Source organism: Vigna umbellata, chromosome 3 (genome assembly GCF_029865625.1).
Source record: "Vigna umbellata cultivar VRB3 chromosome 3, Vumbellata_1.0, whole genome shotgun sequence".
NCBI classification, from domain to species: domain Eukaryota; kingdom Viridiplantae; phylum Streptophyta; class Magnoliopsida; order Fabales; family Fabaceae; genus Vigna; species Vigna umbellata.
Window position 1 is genome coordinate 48,550,945 of NC_142167.1, and position 18,726 is coordinate 48,569,670.

The window sequence follows — 18,726 nt, forward strand, 5'->3', positions numbered from 1 at the left end:
CAATTATTTTTTTGGTCCAACTGAGAATGCATGTGATTAATTTCCTTTGAGCTTATAAACTATGTTCGTGATTAGCAATTGGTCATATTAGCTTAGTTCAGTAAGTTCTTGGTCTTGAGTTGTGTTTAACAAACAAGTTTTTCACAAAACTTAACAAGCAAGAAAAAGAGAACGATCTTGAAATATATAGAAAAGTCTCATTTTCTGACAAAATCAGTGGTGAGAGCAATAGATGATGATGGAGAAACCATGGATAAAAAAAATTGCTCTTCATACCATGTAAGAGAGGCAATGAAACAAAACAGAGACAAGAAAAAGAAAGAAAACGTATTTTCATATTATTATCTATCCACAGCAGAAATAAATAAATAAATAAATTATATATATATATATATATATAGTCAAACAGTACCACAGGTTATATTACGTAACATTTAGATGCTGCAACGAGATCATTAAAAGCCGCATTTGCATATCTACATGCACTTAATGTTATAGACATATTATCCACTCAATGTTACGTAAACATGAGCATGAAATACAGTTGTATTCTGTAATCGGTACCTCAGAAATCCAGAGTTATCAATTCAAATGCAACCCACTCAATCTGTATGCCTAAGAGTACCTTCTATTGGAAACCTTTTTCTTGATTTGGAGAAGCTGAGGGAAAACACACCATGGGAAACTTAGATAATGATCCCTACCCATCCCTTGGTTGTAGCGACCCCAATAGCTTGGATGGTAAGTAACATGGTACCAAGCAGAAGCTTTTGCATATTTATCATCACCATTTCTAGAATGCACACCATTTCTGCCCTCATTGAACCAGGACCGGGCGTCTTTCCTTAGGGACGTCATAGCTTGATTTACTGCTTCTGCATCCCTCCTTTTGTTGAAGGATTTTGACAGTTTAATGATATTACCGCTGAGGATTTCAGCTTCAGTTTTGATGCCATAGTAATCCATCAGATTTCCCAACTTGTAGTCATAATTGGTTTTGTGATAGAAAGCATCATCAACATAATCCATAAAGCCATCAACTTCCATGTTAAAGTCGTAAGACCTTCTCGCGACCTCTTGGGTGAAGGATGAAACATAGCCACCATCACTTGATGAAATTGTTTCCATAACTTCCCTATAGAGCTTTCCTATTATATTAGGTGATATATAGGTTTCTCTGTTAGACTTCTCCATGAAGTCCGGATATTCTTTGACATACAGTGCACGAGGAATAACAGCAGGAACACCAGTTTTTGGAAAGTCGACTGCTGTTGAAAACAGCTTTGCAAGCTTAAGACATTCTGCAGACATGGCTTTTTCTGGTTGTCTGTCAGCAAAGACAGTGTGTGCATTGGCAATTATTCCCAGACTGTCATTGACCATGTAATTGGTAAAATACTCCTCAACCTCCTGCCCAAAGAAAGCAGTCACAAACTTTGACAATGCAAAAACAACTACAAAGATCATTTATAACGGTAAACAGTTATAATACCAAAAACAAATGCAAAGAATAAATACAAAAATTGTCTATGGATGTCACAAGCTTTGAGAATGATACCGCAATTGTCACATCATGATCCAGTTCTACAGTTGAGAAAGGAGTATAATCCATTGGTTCGGTTTGGCGGGAAGGAATCAATTCAGGGTCCCAACAAACAAAGTAGATATCTCCATCCAGATCACTTCCCGAACACTCGTTTGGATGAGGTCTGATAATGAATATTAGTTACTAGAGTGGTATAAATAGACAGTTCAAAGGAAATTATAAAGCATTTAACTAACCAAAATATCAGCATTTCAATTTACAGAAGAAATCTGCACAAAGAGATAGACAAAAAAAATCTTGAAATAAGCATTAGGTACATGCGTACCATCTAGACATTTGAAGCTGAGGATGACTCTCAAAACAAGTCATAATTCCCATTGCAGAAGTCATAACATACATGAATGGATAGAAACATTTTTCGGATTTCTATTTAGAAAAGTTGTGCATGGACTTATGATTTCATACTGATAGTTTCTCAAATAACATAGCAAACAGAAACAGAGCAAAACTGAAAAGACTACAAGATTACGTCAGGCAACAAGTAAACCGCAACTGCCTAGCAGTATAAACAGGATCACATCTAGTGTAGTATAGCAATGCTCCATTAAAAAAATTGACACTTACCACGAAAAATAGAATAAAATAATGCAATGGAAGAGCAAACAGCATAAAATATATATTTATAATAAATGACTTTCAATATGTGTAGCTAGTAGTATAAATGGACCTTCTAGAAACCGTGCTGAGAAACCCCAACCATCTAATGTAAAATTAAATATTTGTTACTCCTAGCCTCTGTTAAAAAGTTGTTCTCTTGAAAAGTTGTTCATGTGTATTCGCAGCACACTGATGGCTGCTAACCTTTTTCTAGAGTTTATCAGATGAATATATATTGAAAGGTCATCGAGAGCATTTTCTATACACATTGTAGCATTTGAGAGATAAATGTTAATCGATAGTTAGAGGAAAGTTTTAATGCAAAAGGGGTCATCTTTTATTTTTACTCATTCTCTAGGTCTCTTTAAATCCAGTAAATTCCAAGATCCAATCCCAGTTTACCAAATATCACAAGCAATAGCTAACACCCATAAAGATATAAAAGCAATGTAAATTGCAGCTAAGGAAACATTATCCACCACTTTCATTTATGTAAATTGCACACACTTGAAAGGATTAATTTGAAAGAAAGAATATTCGTATTCAATTGATTAACTTGAAATAGCACATCGGTTTTTATAGAAATCTAACCTTAATATAATATTTTACATGGAGATCTCTAGAATCTTTTAACACCTTCTAACAGCTTGTAGTTATACATTCAATATCCTACTAACACTATACGATCTTTAAATTACATCATTCCATAAAATAGTGTTGAACACTCAGAAATAGAAATATTCATATTACCTTGGTCCTTTTTGAGGGAAAACAACACAGTCCACCATGTGGTGCAAATCTGGCACATCCACAGCTTCTAAAACACGCACATCACCAGGGTGCAAGCAAGGGTTTTTAGTTACTACCACCTTACCTGTAATAGGGTATTTTTTTGGCAAATTATAAGGTAAAGAATCATCAGATCGACCCCGCAGCCTATTGTTGGAAATCTGCACAAATACTTGACCGTATTCCAGGGTACTAGTTTCATCTAGACATCCCATCATTGCTCTTCCCTTCGGAATAAAGATCTTGGATTTGAGTCGCAATTCTGACAGTTTTGATGCCCTAAATATTTGCAGCATCATTGAAAGGAATGGTTCCTCACTAGGCTTGTAGCCACAGATGAGGAGCTTCTTCAGAACATTGGTAATCTCCCCAGCAGGCATTAAGTCCAGAACTTCCTGTGCCTTCAATGAATCTTTTAGTATAGTGTTTAGTTGATACATAGCTTCTCTTTGTTTTTTCTCAAAAACACCATCATTGATGCCAAGAGTGGATAAGAGAGTAATCAACTGCCGATTCAGATAACACGGCTGAAACTTACTACGACCCAAAACATCTAACTTCGTGTTATCTGAATCATACTTCCGCATGCTATTCCTCAGTGATAACTTAAAACGTGATGTGGGATCAAGAGCTACAACTCCTTTGTAACCTCCGTAACGAATCTGAAAGGCAGATGGAGTGCCATGATAGCCGCATTTGCTAGCCACTCTCCTGGCAAATTTAAGAGATATTTTCCCAATACCATCAGAAAAGACATATTCATTTCCATCAGAAGTCCTGCTTACATCCGGAATAATTTCAATTTCATTCCTAGGGACGCTTAGAGTTTCAGTAGATGAACCAAAAGATTGTCCCAGCCTAGCAGCATACTTTGCAACATTCCTAATCTTGCTAAAATTTCCCATCCAACTCCTTATGGATGCGGCAGTGTACTTTCCTGTAGGAGCAAACATCCAGAGAGAATTTTCCCGCAACTGACTTGATGAGAATGCTAGAAATTCAAACTTCTTATCTCCAATAACAATGCCATTTTTAAGGATGTCAAGAATTCTCGTGTACAAGTCAGTTTTCTTGTTCTGTGCACGGGATGATAATTCAGTTGAAAACAGTTTATCCAACTCCTCATCGACAAATGAAACACGTATAAAGTTGTCCAAATGTTCATGGAAGTGACGGAGAACACGATTTGAGACATTAACCTCTGGACCACAAAAGTAAACTTTGCAAGGTGTGATCTGAACCCTGCGAACATATACCAACCCTTTATCCAAAGACATTGCAGGCCACCGAGGACAATTCTTTGAATTTGATTTAAGGTACCTTTTGTACTGATCAGTAAACCACTTTGTGGGATCATAACAGAATTCCTTAGAGTAGTACATCTTTTCTAAAGAATTTTTAATAAAATCAAGCGGCATTGTGCGCGGATCAACCCAGTGATAGAAGTCATCATTAAGTGCACGTCCCGCAAGACATACATGCTGAACCAATGAATTGACTTTAAACAAGATGTCAAATGGTATTTCAACACCTTGGGGAGCAACAATGGGGACAAGACCCCAATTTTGAGAAAAGGGAACTCCTGGATGTAATGTGTATTGCCGTTCACTTTGCTCATAATAAGCAAAGATATCCTTGAAATTTGGTAAATTCTGGCCACTAGGAAACTCCAGACATATGGCGGAGGACTGCCCAATACAACTATCCTTAGTGAAATCTATTGTTCTGGTCCATTCCTCATCAAGGATATATTTTTTGTAGTCGTACGAAGATTTATCAAATACACTGTCAGATACATCTGCCGACGTATGCACGTCGCACTCAAATATCCGGGGAGCACCAAGTAACTAACAATTGAAGCAAAATAAATAAGATTCAGCATTTGTCAATCACAAGAATAATAGGATAATACAAAGAGAACCTAAGAATTTGAAAAGAATTCATAATGAGAGATGAAGTAGTTGGCTTTAAATAAAATCTTATACGATAAATAACTACACGTCTTCCTCATTTCACATGTTTTGTGCTCTGTTGTTTTGTTTCTTGTTTTTTGGTAAATGAGTTTTGATTCACCATGATGCTTTGGCATGCAAGGGACTTTTTAATTGTGCTGACCTAGAAAATTATAAGTAAAGTGAGGAGTTGTAAGTCAGTTGGTTAGAGTGTCTGTATAGTAAGTGGGAGGTCTCGAGTTCAATTCTCAATGAAAGCAACCACCATTCTTTTTCCGCTAGGCGGGCCATTCTTTTTGCTGGGCTCGAGGGGTTTTTTTAAAAAAACTAAAAACAGTGTATAAGTTGAATTTGGTTCACAAATTTTTGGGGTAGATATGTATATCGGTTTTCTTTTTCATGAATTTCCGAGGCTGCGAGATTAAAGGACAAAGGAACTCAATGAATAGGATGAAGGGAAGCTATCATGGGTTTTGTTTTGTGTTGATTGGTGTTCGAATTTTGTTTATATGATGGTAAAACATGATTGGTGTTCGAATTTTGTTTTGTGGGATGTGTTTTCTATCAAAACGTTTTTCTGAGGGGAGTTAATGAGGTTTTGGTTTAATAGTGTTAAGGTTATTAACTTTTGATGTTTAAAACGAGTTTTATGTGAATCATGTTGAGATTTTAAGAATTTATTTACTGATTTGGGTGTGGGGTTTTCAGTTGGTGGGTTTGAAACTAAGAAATATAATGTTTTTCAAGTGTGAACGGGAAAGAAAAGTTCGGATACTTTTATCAACTGCATGAGTGCTTGGGTGCATGGGATTAAAAGACGAGTTTTTGTGAAAACAAGCACATCTTTTTATCTTTTGTGAATGCATGAGTTTGTTTCACTAGTAAAAGAGGTTGTAGGATTCTGTGAGTTTAATTTGTTTCATTAGTCTTGTTTAAGGTTAAGTTTGTTCAATCAATAAAGGAGACTGTATGATTCTGTGTGTGAGTATGACTTGTTCCACTTGTCGTAGAGGCTGTAGGGCTGTGTATGAGTCTGAGTTGTTTCACTAGTCGAGGAGACTACAAGAAAGAGTGAATTTTGTGTGAAATATTAGGTTTATTTACTTGTTTTATTGGTTTTTGTTTTCAACATCTAAATTTTTGGGTTTTGTTAAAGACTAATGAGTTTGGAGCAAGTTTCATTTTCTTAGTTAGAAATAGATGTGTGAAAGTAATATGAGGAAAACTCTGGTAAAGGATAGGATTTTTATGTTTGTCTGTATCCTATTCTGCGAGTCTACTTGATAAACCTCGATATATTTTACATTTAATGAAGGAAAGGATTTGTTGGAAAACTTATATATCTATACGTCCAAAATTTAAACACTTTGTGAGTTATTTTAAAAAATGAAGTTTTTGCTTAGCTTGCCTTTCTGTTTTATTTGTGTTTGCATTTTTTTTTTCTGCGATGGTTGTGTTCTTTACACGAAAGTTAAGGATAGTTTAAGTGGTGATGTACAATAGAAAGAATGATAGTTTGGGGTAGAATTTGTAGAATTGAGAGTCTTAGAGTTTTGTTTCACATTTATTTTACAATTTTTGTTAATTTTAAAAGGTTTGGAGATGTAAGACATGAATTTATTTTAAATTTTGAATTTTAATAAAGTGATGAAATTTTTTATTTTAAAAAATAATTATTTGAAATAGGGTTATTAAACTTAAGAAAACGAAAAATATTAGGGTGTTACACTTTAGCAAGCAAGACTGACAAGTTAATAACATCAAACTCCAATTGCAGATCCTCGATTCAAACCTAATCAATGTATCTGACATTATTTTACTCCAATTCACAGTAGCCTTATTTTTAACACATCCATCATTAAGTTTATTAAGAAACCAAATTTGTCTTAAGCTATGAAAACAACAAATTTGATTACCTGAACAAGGAGATAACGTGCAGTTTTATTCCGTGGTCGAAGCAGCTCAACCTTCCAAATGTTCTCGTATGAAAGCTCAAGTTTGTATTGCATGAGGTTATACAAAAAATTCAGCTCCACCTTTCTCTTTCCACTCCCAAAATTTAAACTGGAATCCGGAATTGTCTCCAAAACAGAAAATCCTCCTTTCGATATCTGGCAGCCAAAATACAGTTTCACACCTTCCAAACCAGGCAAATCCATTCTTAGTTTTCGATCAATATCACTCTCCATTTCCCGAGCTTTTAAATAAGCGGTTCCATACCGCAATCCTCTTGAAAGGGCCATCGATATCATATGTGTAGCAGAGTCTTCTGTGATGAATTGAATAATAGCGAATGCTCTTCGAGCCCGACCTTTGCCATGTCTTAGCTTCATAACTGCGATACTTCCTTTACCAGTATAATTCTCTACAAATATCTTCACATCAGCCGTTTTCACATAATTAGGAAATCCATACAACTCAATTGTTTTACCCATCCTAAATGCAAACTCTTTTGCCTTACCTGGACAGAAGAACAAGAGAAAACTTAGAATATGAAACACCAATGTCACACCGAGTAATTAAAAGATGTATATTTATATTAACAACAAGGAGATTCACATATTTCTGATGAACAAAGCAGCCAAAGTCTACGCATGTTATTCAAGCACATATACATGACGTTATATATCTAATCAAAGCACATATCCACACAATTTTTAAAATTTATGACCTCTGCATCTGCAACAACTTAATGACTTATGATAGAAGTATCTCTGAATGACCAAGCATAAGTTCAGTGTAGGTCTAGTTGAAAAACATGTTTTCACACATTCAGTTCTTTATTGAACATCATTATCCAAATATTCTTGCGCCTTCAAATTGAAGAGTTCCAAACTAGTGATTAACATTGAAATCCAGCATACTCACATTGAAACAACATACATGCAATTAAATCAATGGTGGATAGACAGAACCGTAAAACCATATTCATCCACATATCTACTAAACTATGCTACCTCATTTATCAGAATAAACAGCAACAGAGCCCTAGTTGTAATTCATGGTGCGGATTCAAGCATAAAAAGAAGTTTGGTAAAGCACAGTACTTACTTAACTAACAAAGAAAGAAAAACCCATTACAGTAATGGCCAGGCATAAAACCCATTAGGTTGTTTCACAAAAAGCATCTCCACCTCTTGGAAAACCATCAGAATCTCCATAATCATGTCTCAGAAGAAGTCCCAAAAACCAAAAAAGAAAGAAAGAACAGCAAAAATGCAACACCCTGTTGAAGAAAAAAAAAAATTCTTCCACATTGACAAACATCAAGACATTCTGTGTGTGCAGTTCACATCCTTAGACTTGAGTCATGAAACCATGAGAAGATAAATGATCATCAAAGACAAAGTATACATAATATTGAAGTGATCATGAACACCCCCACAAGAAAAATGAGCAAACAGAGTGAAGAATCTGAAACTGACCCAATATTCAGCAATCGGAGACAAACTCAGTGAAAAAATATATCAATGTTAAGCCAACAACACAAGCACTGTTACGAACACTCTCGCGACGACGAAGAGTAGAATGACTGCAGAAACTTACGTAAATTTTATATCAATAAATTTTCTCATTAAATCACACATTGAGAGTACGAAATCCGTACACTTTTTTGTTTATTTTTTTCTTTGACCAATCAAGCACGACTCCTTCTCCCGCAAGCAGTTCTTAACTTTTTGTTTCAGTAGATATATTTAAATACATATAATTTATAAAATAATCAATAATTACTTAATGTTTCGTATTCCTAAGTTTTTTAAAAATTAATTTGATGCGTAAATAACTTACAAAAATTAAAGTTGAAATAAATTTAAAATCAAAATCAAAATAATTTATTGTAAGATAATACTTTATTTCACAAGGTTACCAAGTTTAAATTAACTTATTTATCTTATTTGTTATTGTAATATTTTTATGGTGATTATTAAATGTATTATAATAACAGAAACATCAATATTGTTATACAATCAATTATGTTAAAAAGGAATACATTAAATTAAAGCATAACAAATTACGTATTTAATATAATAATATATATTTATTAATATTTATGATATAATTTATTATTATTCAACATGATTGATTAGATATAACTGTTCGTATAATTTTTTCCCCCATTGTGTGAAAAATTTAATGCATAAAATATTTTTCACTTTTCATTTTTCTTATGTTTTTATTTTCTTTTTTATTTTTGACTTTTTGTTCCGCTTTTTTTTTTATAATGGATCCTCGTTTCATTTATTCACAAGTAGGGACCAAGGGCGAATCAATTTATCCTCTAACTAAAAAATTTAAAGATTTTTAATTGAATTTTTATTAAAAAAATTGTTTAATTAAATGTTTAGAATATGTTTAACTTTTTCTAACTACTTTATTATTTAACTTTCGTTATTAATAGAAAATGATTATTACTTATCCTTTCATTTCTAACTTATGGTTCCATCATTATCCAAATCTCTCCAACTTGTAATTTAGTTTGTTTTTTTTCCCTCTTCAATGAGAAGGTGATCAACGAATTAAACCAAATCGAATAGAGAATGCCAACTTGTAACAACCCCGCCTTAGTAATATTACATTATTTATAAAAAAAACACAAACATATAATATATATATATATATATATAAAGTAAATTATAGTCCTCCTTTAAATAAAATATTCAAAATAAAATTATTAAAAAATTTAAAAGGAGACAATTATAAATACATACATAGGAATCCCAATAAAAATTAATACATAATTATCTCATTTCCTTAAATCTACTTAGCACACTCGCTTGCAACATTATATGCTCTAGTGTATCATATTATCCTTGTAGTTAAAACCAACACAAACACAAGAAAAGCTAAATTAATGATTTATAAAACACCATACATTCATTTATTAACATACATATTCTATATGAGAGAGTCAAGATACATAAAATCACTGTTCAATACATAACATACAACATCTCAATATAGTATTTTCTCCTTATAATGAACTACATTCACACATCAATCAACATTTCACATTAGATTATACTCATGTATTGGTTTTACTTAGTCCACATCCACGCAAAAATGAAAATAAAAAATTATTTTAATACAACTTAGGTCAAGTGAAAATTTAAGATAAGGATTTTACTTACATTGTGGTGATTGAGATTAGATGTAAATTTGAGAATTAGCAAATCAAAATAAAAAAATTTATACGTTTATCCTTCTTTTGTTTTTAAGTTTTAATATTTTCTTGAAAAGAAATATATCCTATACCCTACAATTGTACTCTACTCCTTTAATAAAGTGATTGAAAAAAATTTCTATGGTGATATTATTAAAATTAAAAGTTCATTAAACACCAGCTCATCTTCCCTCTTAATAGTACGCAATTCAGTTCTTTTCTTACATATTATTGCATATTTCCTTAATTATTTTATGACAAATTAAGTGATCAAATTACAATTGTTCAATTCCTATTGAAATAATGGTGAGAGAAAAAAATATTATAAATTACATAAATTGTTACATGGTAGTAACTAAATGGATCATATTTCAATCGAATTATAACGTTTAAAATGATACATTACACTAAATATTTCTTTATCCCAACAACTAAATTAGTAAGTATGAGACCACAAAGTTTTATGACTTATAATAAAAAAAATTGTGGTTGAAATAGTGCAAAGACATATGTTAATGAAGGAAAAATGTACAATAAGTTTATATAACTACGTCATAATTTAATCAACGCTTTTGTTTTTGTTTTATTTGATTTTTCAATTATTCTTTAGGAAAAATTGAGTTTCTTAAAAAAGCTACTTCAGATTCTTGATTTAACTGTTTTACTTTTCTTTTTCTCCACAAATGAACTAGGACTCCTTGGTGCATAAGTATGAATAATGGAACCTGAGTGTTGACTTACAAAAGGATAAAAGTAATCACATTGGTTTTGGGAGAAAGTATCCCACAATATATGCAATAACTTTTTTATTGTATAATGAGTAATTAATAAATTAATTTCGGTAAAGATTAATTGAGAACTAAATAATCTTCTAATAACAATATCTTCAATCTCGAGCATGGTTGGGATAGAGTTTTATTTGAAAAACTAATAATGTGCTTGGATGAAATTATTTAAAACAGTCATTCACGTTTTAAAATTTTCCAAATACTTTTATTAGAAATTTTATAATTTCTATTAATTAACGTAAATTATAATATATTATATTAAAATATTTATATCAATTCATTGTTTTATTTCGTCTTCTTAGACTTCTAGTTGAAAATAATAGAGTTTATTAAGTGGAAACTAATTTGAAGATATTGTCCTTACCAAACAGAATCATAACAAGTGTAATCAAATGCGATCCTAAAGTACTTAAATTCACTAAGTCTACCGATAATATATAGTATAAAATGCGAATTTATATTTACACAGTGATGAGAGGTTCTCAACCACTCAAATTACTCAAAGGTGGGTTATTGTGAGTAGTTTGTAACCTAGGTGTAAGGGTTACGATGCTGTAGTAGTTAACCAACGAATTTACATCTATACTACATCTTTGACCTTCTCTTAATAAGTGTTCCATTGGTCATTTTGTTTTAGAAAATGATGGAATCTATTGCCACATTAAACTCAGACCAAGGAACAGGTATCAATTGAAAACTAACATACATATATATATATATATATATATATATATATATATATATATATATATATATATATATATATATATATATATATATATATATATGACATTTATGGTGAGATCAAATGGTACAAGAATCCATATACAATGAGTTATCAATCAGTCTTTGGAATGTCACCCACACTGTTGGAGCTATCTTGAAGTCCTTGAGAAGAAGAATAACGGCTTGAAGCACTCCCAGAACTCCCACCTATGATGGTTCTATCTCTTATCACTGAATGCTTGCCCTTCCTTCCTCCAGAAGTGCACTCCTTCAGAAATTGAAAATAGTGCTGTTAGTTTGAGCATTGAGACAACTTTTAGTTTTCAAGACTAGGTTTTAGTGTTTTTAATCAATGCAAACAGGACAGTGTTTACTTTTAATCAATAACCCCTAAAGATATAATCTCCTTTTAGTCTCATGTTTGATGAAAATGTGTAAGTTGATTCGTATTTCCAGACACGAAACCAAAAGGAGATTACTTTGGTGAAGGATAGCAACTACACCTAACAGATTTTCAAAAACAAAAAGACCATATAGAGATGAACCTTTTGTTGGGACCAAATGTGATACTGATAATATACGTTAAATATAAATTTTAGTTCCTATACGTGTAGCAGGTCCACAATTTGGTCCTCATACACAAAATATTTTTAAATCAATTCTTATACCTGCAGATCTTGTCTATTCAGTTTCTGCCGAAGTATGTTGACTGTTAGCTCTAACATCTATCACTTCGTCCTTTTACAAGCGCAACACAATTTTACTTTGATCTCAATATGTGCAACGCACTTTTAATTTGATCTCACTTCGTGTGACATTTTTAATTTGATCTCACTACGTGCAACACATTTTTAATTTGATCTCACTACATACAACACATTCCTACTTGAGTTCCTTACAACGGAACTAAGAATGTACTACACGTAGAGGTAGAAGGATCAAATTAAGAATGCGTAAGAGGATTAACAGTGACAGGAACCAAATCACCTAAGTTTTACACCTATAAGGACCAAATCTTTACGTGTGGGGACCAAAAATTAAGAATTATCAACATGTGAAGCATAAATTATAGGTTTAACGAAAAACATTAATCCAGAAATTTTGTAACCTACTTGTTGTGTAGATGATGATCCAGGCATCTTAAGTTCAAGTTCTGTGGCCACATCGTGAGACTCGCTACATCGTTCAGCATCACTACTAGGCCTTCTATCACCCGATGACTTGCTAAAAGATTCTCTTTGGTTCGACACATGGGATGTGGAAGCATAAAGCACAGGTGGTGGATCAACTGGGTTGTTAGTTGGAGTAGAATATGGGACATACATTGAACAAGGACTAGGAATGGGACCAGGGTTTTGATTTCCAAAGAAAGGAAAAGGTTGAAGAGATGGGTGGATGGAAATTGGAGCAGGAGGGATAGGTATAGGAAGTGGATAAGAGTAAGGTGGACTAATGACAACCGAATGGTCAATTGCAGTCCATGGGAACATGATTCTCACTCTCTGCTGATACTGGGCATTGAGATTTTCTATATCAGATTTAAGAGAGGTCTTCTCTTCTCTGAGTTCATTTTTTTCCTGCATTAGCTGCAAATCACAAAATTGACAGAAGAAATAAGCAGAAGATTGGAGCTGTAAACTTGTGATAAAAATTTAAACAAGAACCTTACTTCGTGTGACTCTTCAGAAAGTGCTTTATGTTCAGTTTTAAGCCTATTAACTTCAGCAGTTAAGTCCTTTAGCATTTGGACGGTTTCAGTAAGGATAGTTGCCTTGTCATTCTTGGGTCTATCCGGATCTGTGTTGAGTTCAAAAAGCATAAATATATCAGTAATGTAATGTTATAAATGCTACATCAAATTGGTAATATATGTTGCAATAGACATAAAAACTTGCACTGGATATGACATATATATCCTTACTAAAGATATCTATACAAGACTAGATTAAAGTTCTGGAAAAAGCACCTCCGAATCTTAGAGGCCTCAAAGTCATATTAACATACTAAGATTTCCCTATAACAACCAGAAAAATTGTAACACCCCAGGTACAACAGGTAAAAGTTATATAAGGACTACCTGCTTGCACTAGCCATTTACAGAACGAGATCGAAACTCAAAGAAGGTTCTTGTTTCAGAAATCACCACAGAATCAACTATATCAGTAGTTTCTTATAGCAAAGATTACGAGTAAAGGAGAGTTGTGTACATTATCCACCAAACACCAGTCTAATTGACATGCTTTTATTCATTATTCGCTCAACTTTTGTCATTTAATTTCTGCCCACCGTCAGGATAATTTTTGTTTACACTGTCAAATAATTAAAATCACCGTGGATATGATTTTTTATAGTTATTACAGAATTAACATTCTTACCGTATATGGTTGGAAACAATGCAAAATACTTTTATTCATTTTTATTCAACAATAATCTAGCCAGGTGATATCATGATCTATCGACGCTTTGTATACGTTGTTTGGACTGCTGTGTACATCCCCAGCCAATAAGAGGAGAGGGTACTGAGTTAAAATAGACTATGCACCAATTATAAAATCGTTTAACATGTCAACGGAGCACAAACCACTATGCAAGGTATTTATTGACTTCAATAATAGTTACCTTAATGCTATGTTTGGAAGAGATGGAAGTGAGAGGAAAGAGAATATAAAGAAGGAAAAAACTCACGGATAAATTTTCTTTTCATGGTTTGGTAGACGAAAAAGTGAGGAAAATGATAAGAGAAATTACTTCAAACCTTCTTGTAAAAGTTGAACGAATTAAATTAAATCCAAAAAAATATAAATAGAGAGAGAATAAATTACTAATGATTTGTTCAAGGTGGTTGTATAGTTCTTTAAATTTAGTTTTCAAATCAAAACGTGTTCGGCAAAAAATTTAGTTGAAATGATTCTCAACTCAATTTTGAAACACTTTTACCTTTATTTTCAAATTAAGAAAAAATCACTACCTGAATTTGTCTTTTAGTATTAAAATGCACACTCTTGATACCTTTGGCAATGACACTTCTCAACGTTGTCCACGTTACCACCACCACCACCAAAACCAACACAGCCACAACCACCACTACGTCTCCACCACCATGGTCATTGCTACCATCACTGCTACAACAACCAATATCATTCACACTGCTACTACCTTCACCGTCACATTTTTGTCACCAGTACTGTCACTGTCATTGGCACTATACTCATTGTTGTTGTCATTACCACCAACCACTGACACTTCCATTACCTCTACTGGTACCACCACTGCCAACTCAGGCACTACCATTACTATCGTTATCACTACACCGTTATTCCCGTTACCATTTCTACGACTAACACTATCCTCTTGTCCACACCATCACAATCAACATTTCTTTAAACTAATTTTAATAGAATAGAAAATTGTAAACCAATTTATTTTAAATTAAAATTTAAAATAACATTTTTAAAACTAGAAGTCACCTTAAACTAAGACTAACTTAAAAATTTTCTAAACTGAGAAGAACTAAGAATCTTTTCAAAGGGATCCTAAACCAATCGATGAAAGGTTCTTCGGAAATAAAATTAGTTCTAAACTTGGCATCCGATACCTCAACACTTATACAACAACGACAACAATTTTTATTTTTTTTTAAAAAAGTAAAACTAAAAAAATGAAATTGTAAAATAAAGAAAGAAAGTGTTGAATGAACCAACGAACCTAACGTGTTTCCCAACTCTTGGAAGTGTTCGTTGAGTCGATCCCTACGGAGTTTCTCGCGGTCAGCTTTCAGAACCTTCCGTGAGGCACTCGGATCCTCCTTTTCCCCTTCACCCTTGCTTTCTCTCTCCCTACACAGAGCACAACACTATGGTTCATAAATTTATTTCTGAAAACTCTTCCTTGTTCTAAAATTTGACTTTCAGCCTACAATTTTAATCTACTCAATTCTCTTCCGTAGAAGTGTTGACACAAAATCTGATTGGAAAAATGTTTGAAGTGAGTAAGCAGCATCCAAACCTGAGAAGCTGGGAGCTGCGGAAACGGTTAGAGGTGGGAGTGAAGCGGTGGAGCGGCGACTCTGAAGCGAGTTTGGGTTTGGAGGAGAGTGGTGGATTTGGTTGATCCATTTTGGTGTGCGTGGTTGAGGTCGGTGGTTTGTGCTGCCACGGCCACAATCTGAATCTAATCCAAAAACCGGTTTTGAAAGAGAGAGAAACGCATGAAGCGTGTGCATTCCACGAGCCAGCGAGGAATCCATATATGTCGAATTTCGTTGTTTGTTTTCAAGGACGTCGTTTTCGGGACACCTGCCCCTGGATTAGGACCCAGTGCTTCACACGTGTGATCCCATGGGAGTTGACATTCGAGGCATATATTTGTGCATGCTTGCTTTATATTTAATATTGAATTTTACTCTTCTCTTTTTTAAAATCACGATGATTTTAGTATGTGTAGAAAATAAATAATTTAAATTTTTTATTGTCTTCTAACATATTAATTAAAATTATAACTTAAAATCTTTAGTACTTTCCTAATTTTAGAAATTGAAATGTTATGTTATACTTTTCTCATTTTAAATTGTACTTTAATTTTAATAAAAACGTTTAAAATTTATCACAATTAAATAAGATAAGGCACAAGGTTTAATTATGAGTGCTATAGATTACTTTTGAAATTATAAAAGTAGGATATTAATAAGATATTAATAGTCATGATAATATAATAAGATAACAATTTTAATGATTGATAATTATAGTGGTGGAGATAAAGATATTAATAACATAAATGATGATAATAATAATAAAATAATGATGACTATGTGGGTACGAATAACAAAAATATTGGTATTCGATATATTTGTGGATAAAATTGGTTATGGATAGTTGATATATATGTGAATAATAGGTACTCATGAATAGCGAGAAATTTAGTACTTACTATTTAATGGATTGAGTTTGGGTATTATATTATTTATACCTACAAATATCCATTATTCGTTAAAAGAATGAAATTTCATTTTTATCCTTCTTTAGGTTTAAGTTATTTTTATTCTTTCGTTATTGTCGTTGTGCATCGTGTTGTGTATGTGTTAATATTGTGTTATTAGATATTTATGAAAGTTAAGAAATTGTTAGATGAAAAAATAAAGATGTAATGGATTTAAGGGAGTTGAGAAAATTTGATCAATTAAGTTTGAGATAAAGAACATTTTTTGGTATTTTCGTTTTATTTCTTTAGGAAGAACTCAATGGTTATTTTTTGTTTTTGACTATGGATTCTATAGAATTAGGTGTTTTTGTTGGCCTTTATCCTCACTTGCAAACACTTTCATGTGAGAAAGTTTCGAACTAAATCTCAAATTTGTTGAATCACTATGTGAATACGATAGATAGTTTGTGTCCGAGATTCTAATGTCAAGCTTCCTAGTCCTTTTGGTCTTAAGCATATAACAACACATAGAATGTAAATACTAAACACATTCTTATGAGAAAACAATTCCTATATATTCTCCATCTCACCATGGGAAAGAGAATCACAAATTTTGCATAGGATCTATTATAAATCAAAACTACAATCATTAATCTTCGAGGTTTTTTTTATGAATATAAACACGGTTCAATCTTCTTATTAAACAATAAAAACTCATTTGAACCTAGAAAATTAAAATTCTTTCATTCTTTTATCTTCAAAAGAATACATATTCCATTATTTTCTCTAGAAATTAATAGCAACACAAAAAAAAATATTGAAATATTATTGTTTTGTTGAGAGCTAATATCAGTTTTTGTCGTGAAGATTTCCAACCAAAGACATACAAGCTGTAAATTTTTTTTTTCTTGTAGTTGGATTAATAAATGTTATTAATAAACGAGAACAACGAGTACTTATTCTTTGAAAAAATCTATGAATTTTTTTTATGGAAGTATCCAGCGAGTAAGTAGTGGATAGACACTATCAGTGTCTAATCCAATCCATTGTCATCCCTATAAATGTGAAAGTGTCACTTATTATAACATAATGGTGAAATTGAATATAATAATAGTTCACTAATAATAGTATAAACAATAATAAGTGTTATGATAATAATGATTCAATAAAAGGTTGACTACACTCCCATTTCTTAAGTAAAAATTTATATACACATCTTTAATATTCAACCAATATGAAATTTGTATTTTATTCTTGTCTTTATCAAAGAATATGTGTACTCGTACTTATATTTCTACTTTCTCTAATATTCAATAAAAATATTCTTATACAAATAAACTAAATATCACACTAACAAAAACATCATATTATCAATAATGCATTTTTTTTTGTGAATAAAAATACCATTTGTTAGCTTTAGGATGCGTTTAGACAATATCAACTGAGTACAAATTTATTTGTCACCCTTAGGCAACATTGAGGTGTTAATTATTATTATGAAAATGATAGTGGTTAAGATGATAACATTCAATTTTCCCTTGACGAAAGTTAAGTAAGTGAAGTCAGAGTCAAATCATGACATTTGGACTACTATCCTCTTAAGTAGAAAAAGTTACATTCTTACTATTATGGTTTTTAGCCTAGTGATGGAGTGTTTGATCTAACAACAATGATGATAATAATAAAGATGTGAATGATGATAAAAGTTTTAAAGCAATTATGGAAGTTTTGTAATTGTCAACAACCATGTCACCGATAAACATGTCACCGATAAACGTGGTAACATGTTAGAGGTCCTGCATGTGAAAATAACAGCAATGATAGTGAGAGTGGTGACAATGATAAAGAATGATAATGACAAAGGTAGTGATAGCGATGATGATTGTAATGAGGTGAGTAGTGATAGAGTAAGAAGGAAGTTCATTATTTTTAATGTTGAATCTTCAAAAATATTTTGGTGGAGCCAAAACTTTATTTATAAGTGTATAAATATTTGAAGGGCTAAATATACAATAATTAAAAATAATATTTTTATTTAAATATTAATTTTTATATAAAAAATGAATGAAGTAGGGAAGGGGAGGACACAAAGCACTTTTGGGTGATTTTTGGTTACCACAATTTCAATTACAATGAGGTAGTGTGATCATTATTATTTTAAGTGGAATCATTATTAGCTTAAGTGGAATG

The 18,726-nt window shown here is 32.3% G+C and overlaps 2 protein-coding genes across 2 annotated transcripts; both read right to left on the minus strand.

Moving 5' to 3' along the window:
* Positions 1-361: 361 nt before the first annotated feature.
* LOC124837129 (putative RNA-dependent RNA polymerase 1) lies at positions 362-8,564 on the minus strand. The gene is made up of 5 exons (XM_047312423.2): positions 8,370-8,564; positions 6,861-7,405; positions 2,954-4,839; positions 1,559-1,709; positions 362-1,410 (listed from the first exon to the last, which is right to left on the minus strand). The coding sequence occupies exons 2-5, from the start codon at positions 7,377-7,379 to the stop codon at positions 616-618; spliced, it is 3,351 nt and encodes a 1,116-aa protein (XP_047168379.2). The 5' UTR covers positions 7,380-7,405; positions 8,370-8,564; the 3' UTR covers positions 362-615.
* A 3,090-nt stretch (positions 8,565-11,654) lies between these two features.
* LOC124837131 (transcription factor bHLH121-like) lies at positions 11,655-15,849 on the minus strand. Its single transcript, XM_047312424.2, has 5 exons — positions 15,625-15,849; positions 15,325-15,455; positions 13,289-13,416; positions 12,732-13,205; positions 11,655-11,887 (listed from the first exon to the last, which is right to left on the minus strand). The coding sequence occupies exons 1-5, from the start codon at positions 15,732-15,734 to the stop codon at positions 11,732-11,734; spliced, it is 999 nt and encodes a 332-aa protein (XP_047168380.1). The 5' UTR covers positions 15,735-15,849; the 3' UTR covers positions 11,655-11,731.
* Positions 15,850-18,726: the final 2,877 nt, after the last annotated feature.

Coding starts and splice junctions, on each gene's coding strand:
- LOC124837129 (XM_047312423.2), bottom strand. CDS start 7,379: ATGGGTAAAACAATTGAGTTGTATGGATTTCCTAATTATGTGAAAACG. Junction 4,840..6,860: donor CACGTTATCTCCTTGTTCAG/GTAATCAAATTT, acceptor TTCAATTGTTAG/TTACTTGGTGCTCCCCGGAT. Junction 1,411..1,558: donor ATCATGATGTGACAATTGCG/GTATCATTCTCA, acceptor TTCTTTGGGCAG/GAGGTTGAGGAGTATTTTAC.
- LOC124837131 (XM_047312424.2), bottom strand. CDS start 15,734: ATGGATCAACCAAATCCACCACTCTCCTCCAAACCCAAACTCGCTTCA. Junction 15,456..15,624: donor CGCAGCTCCCAGCTTCTCAG/GTTTGGATGCTG, acceptor TGCTCTGTGTAG/GGAGAGAGAAAGCAAGGGTG. Junction 11,888..12,731: donor GATCATCATCTACACAACAA/GTAGGTTACAAA, acceptor CAATTTCTGAAG/GAGTGCACTTCTGGAGGAAG.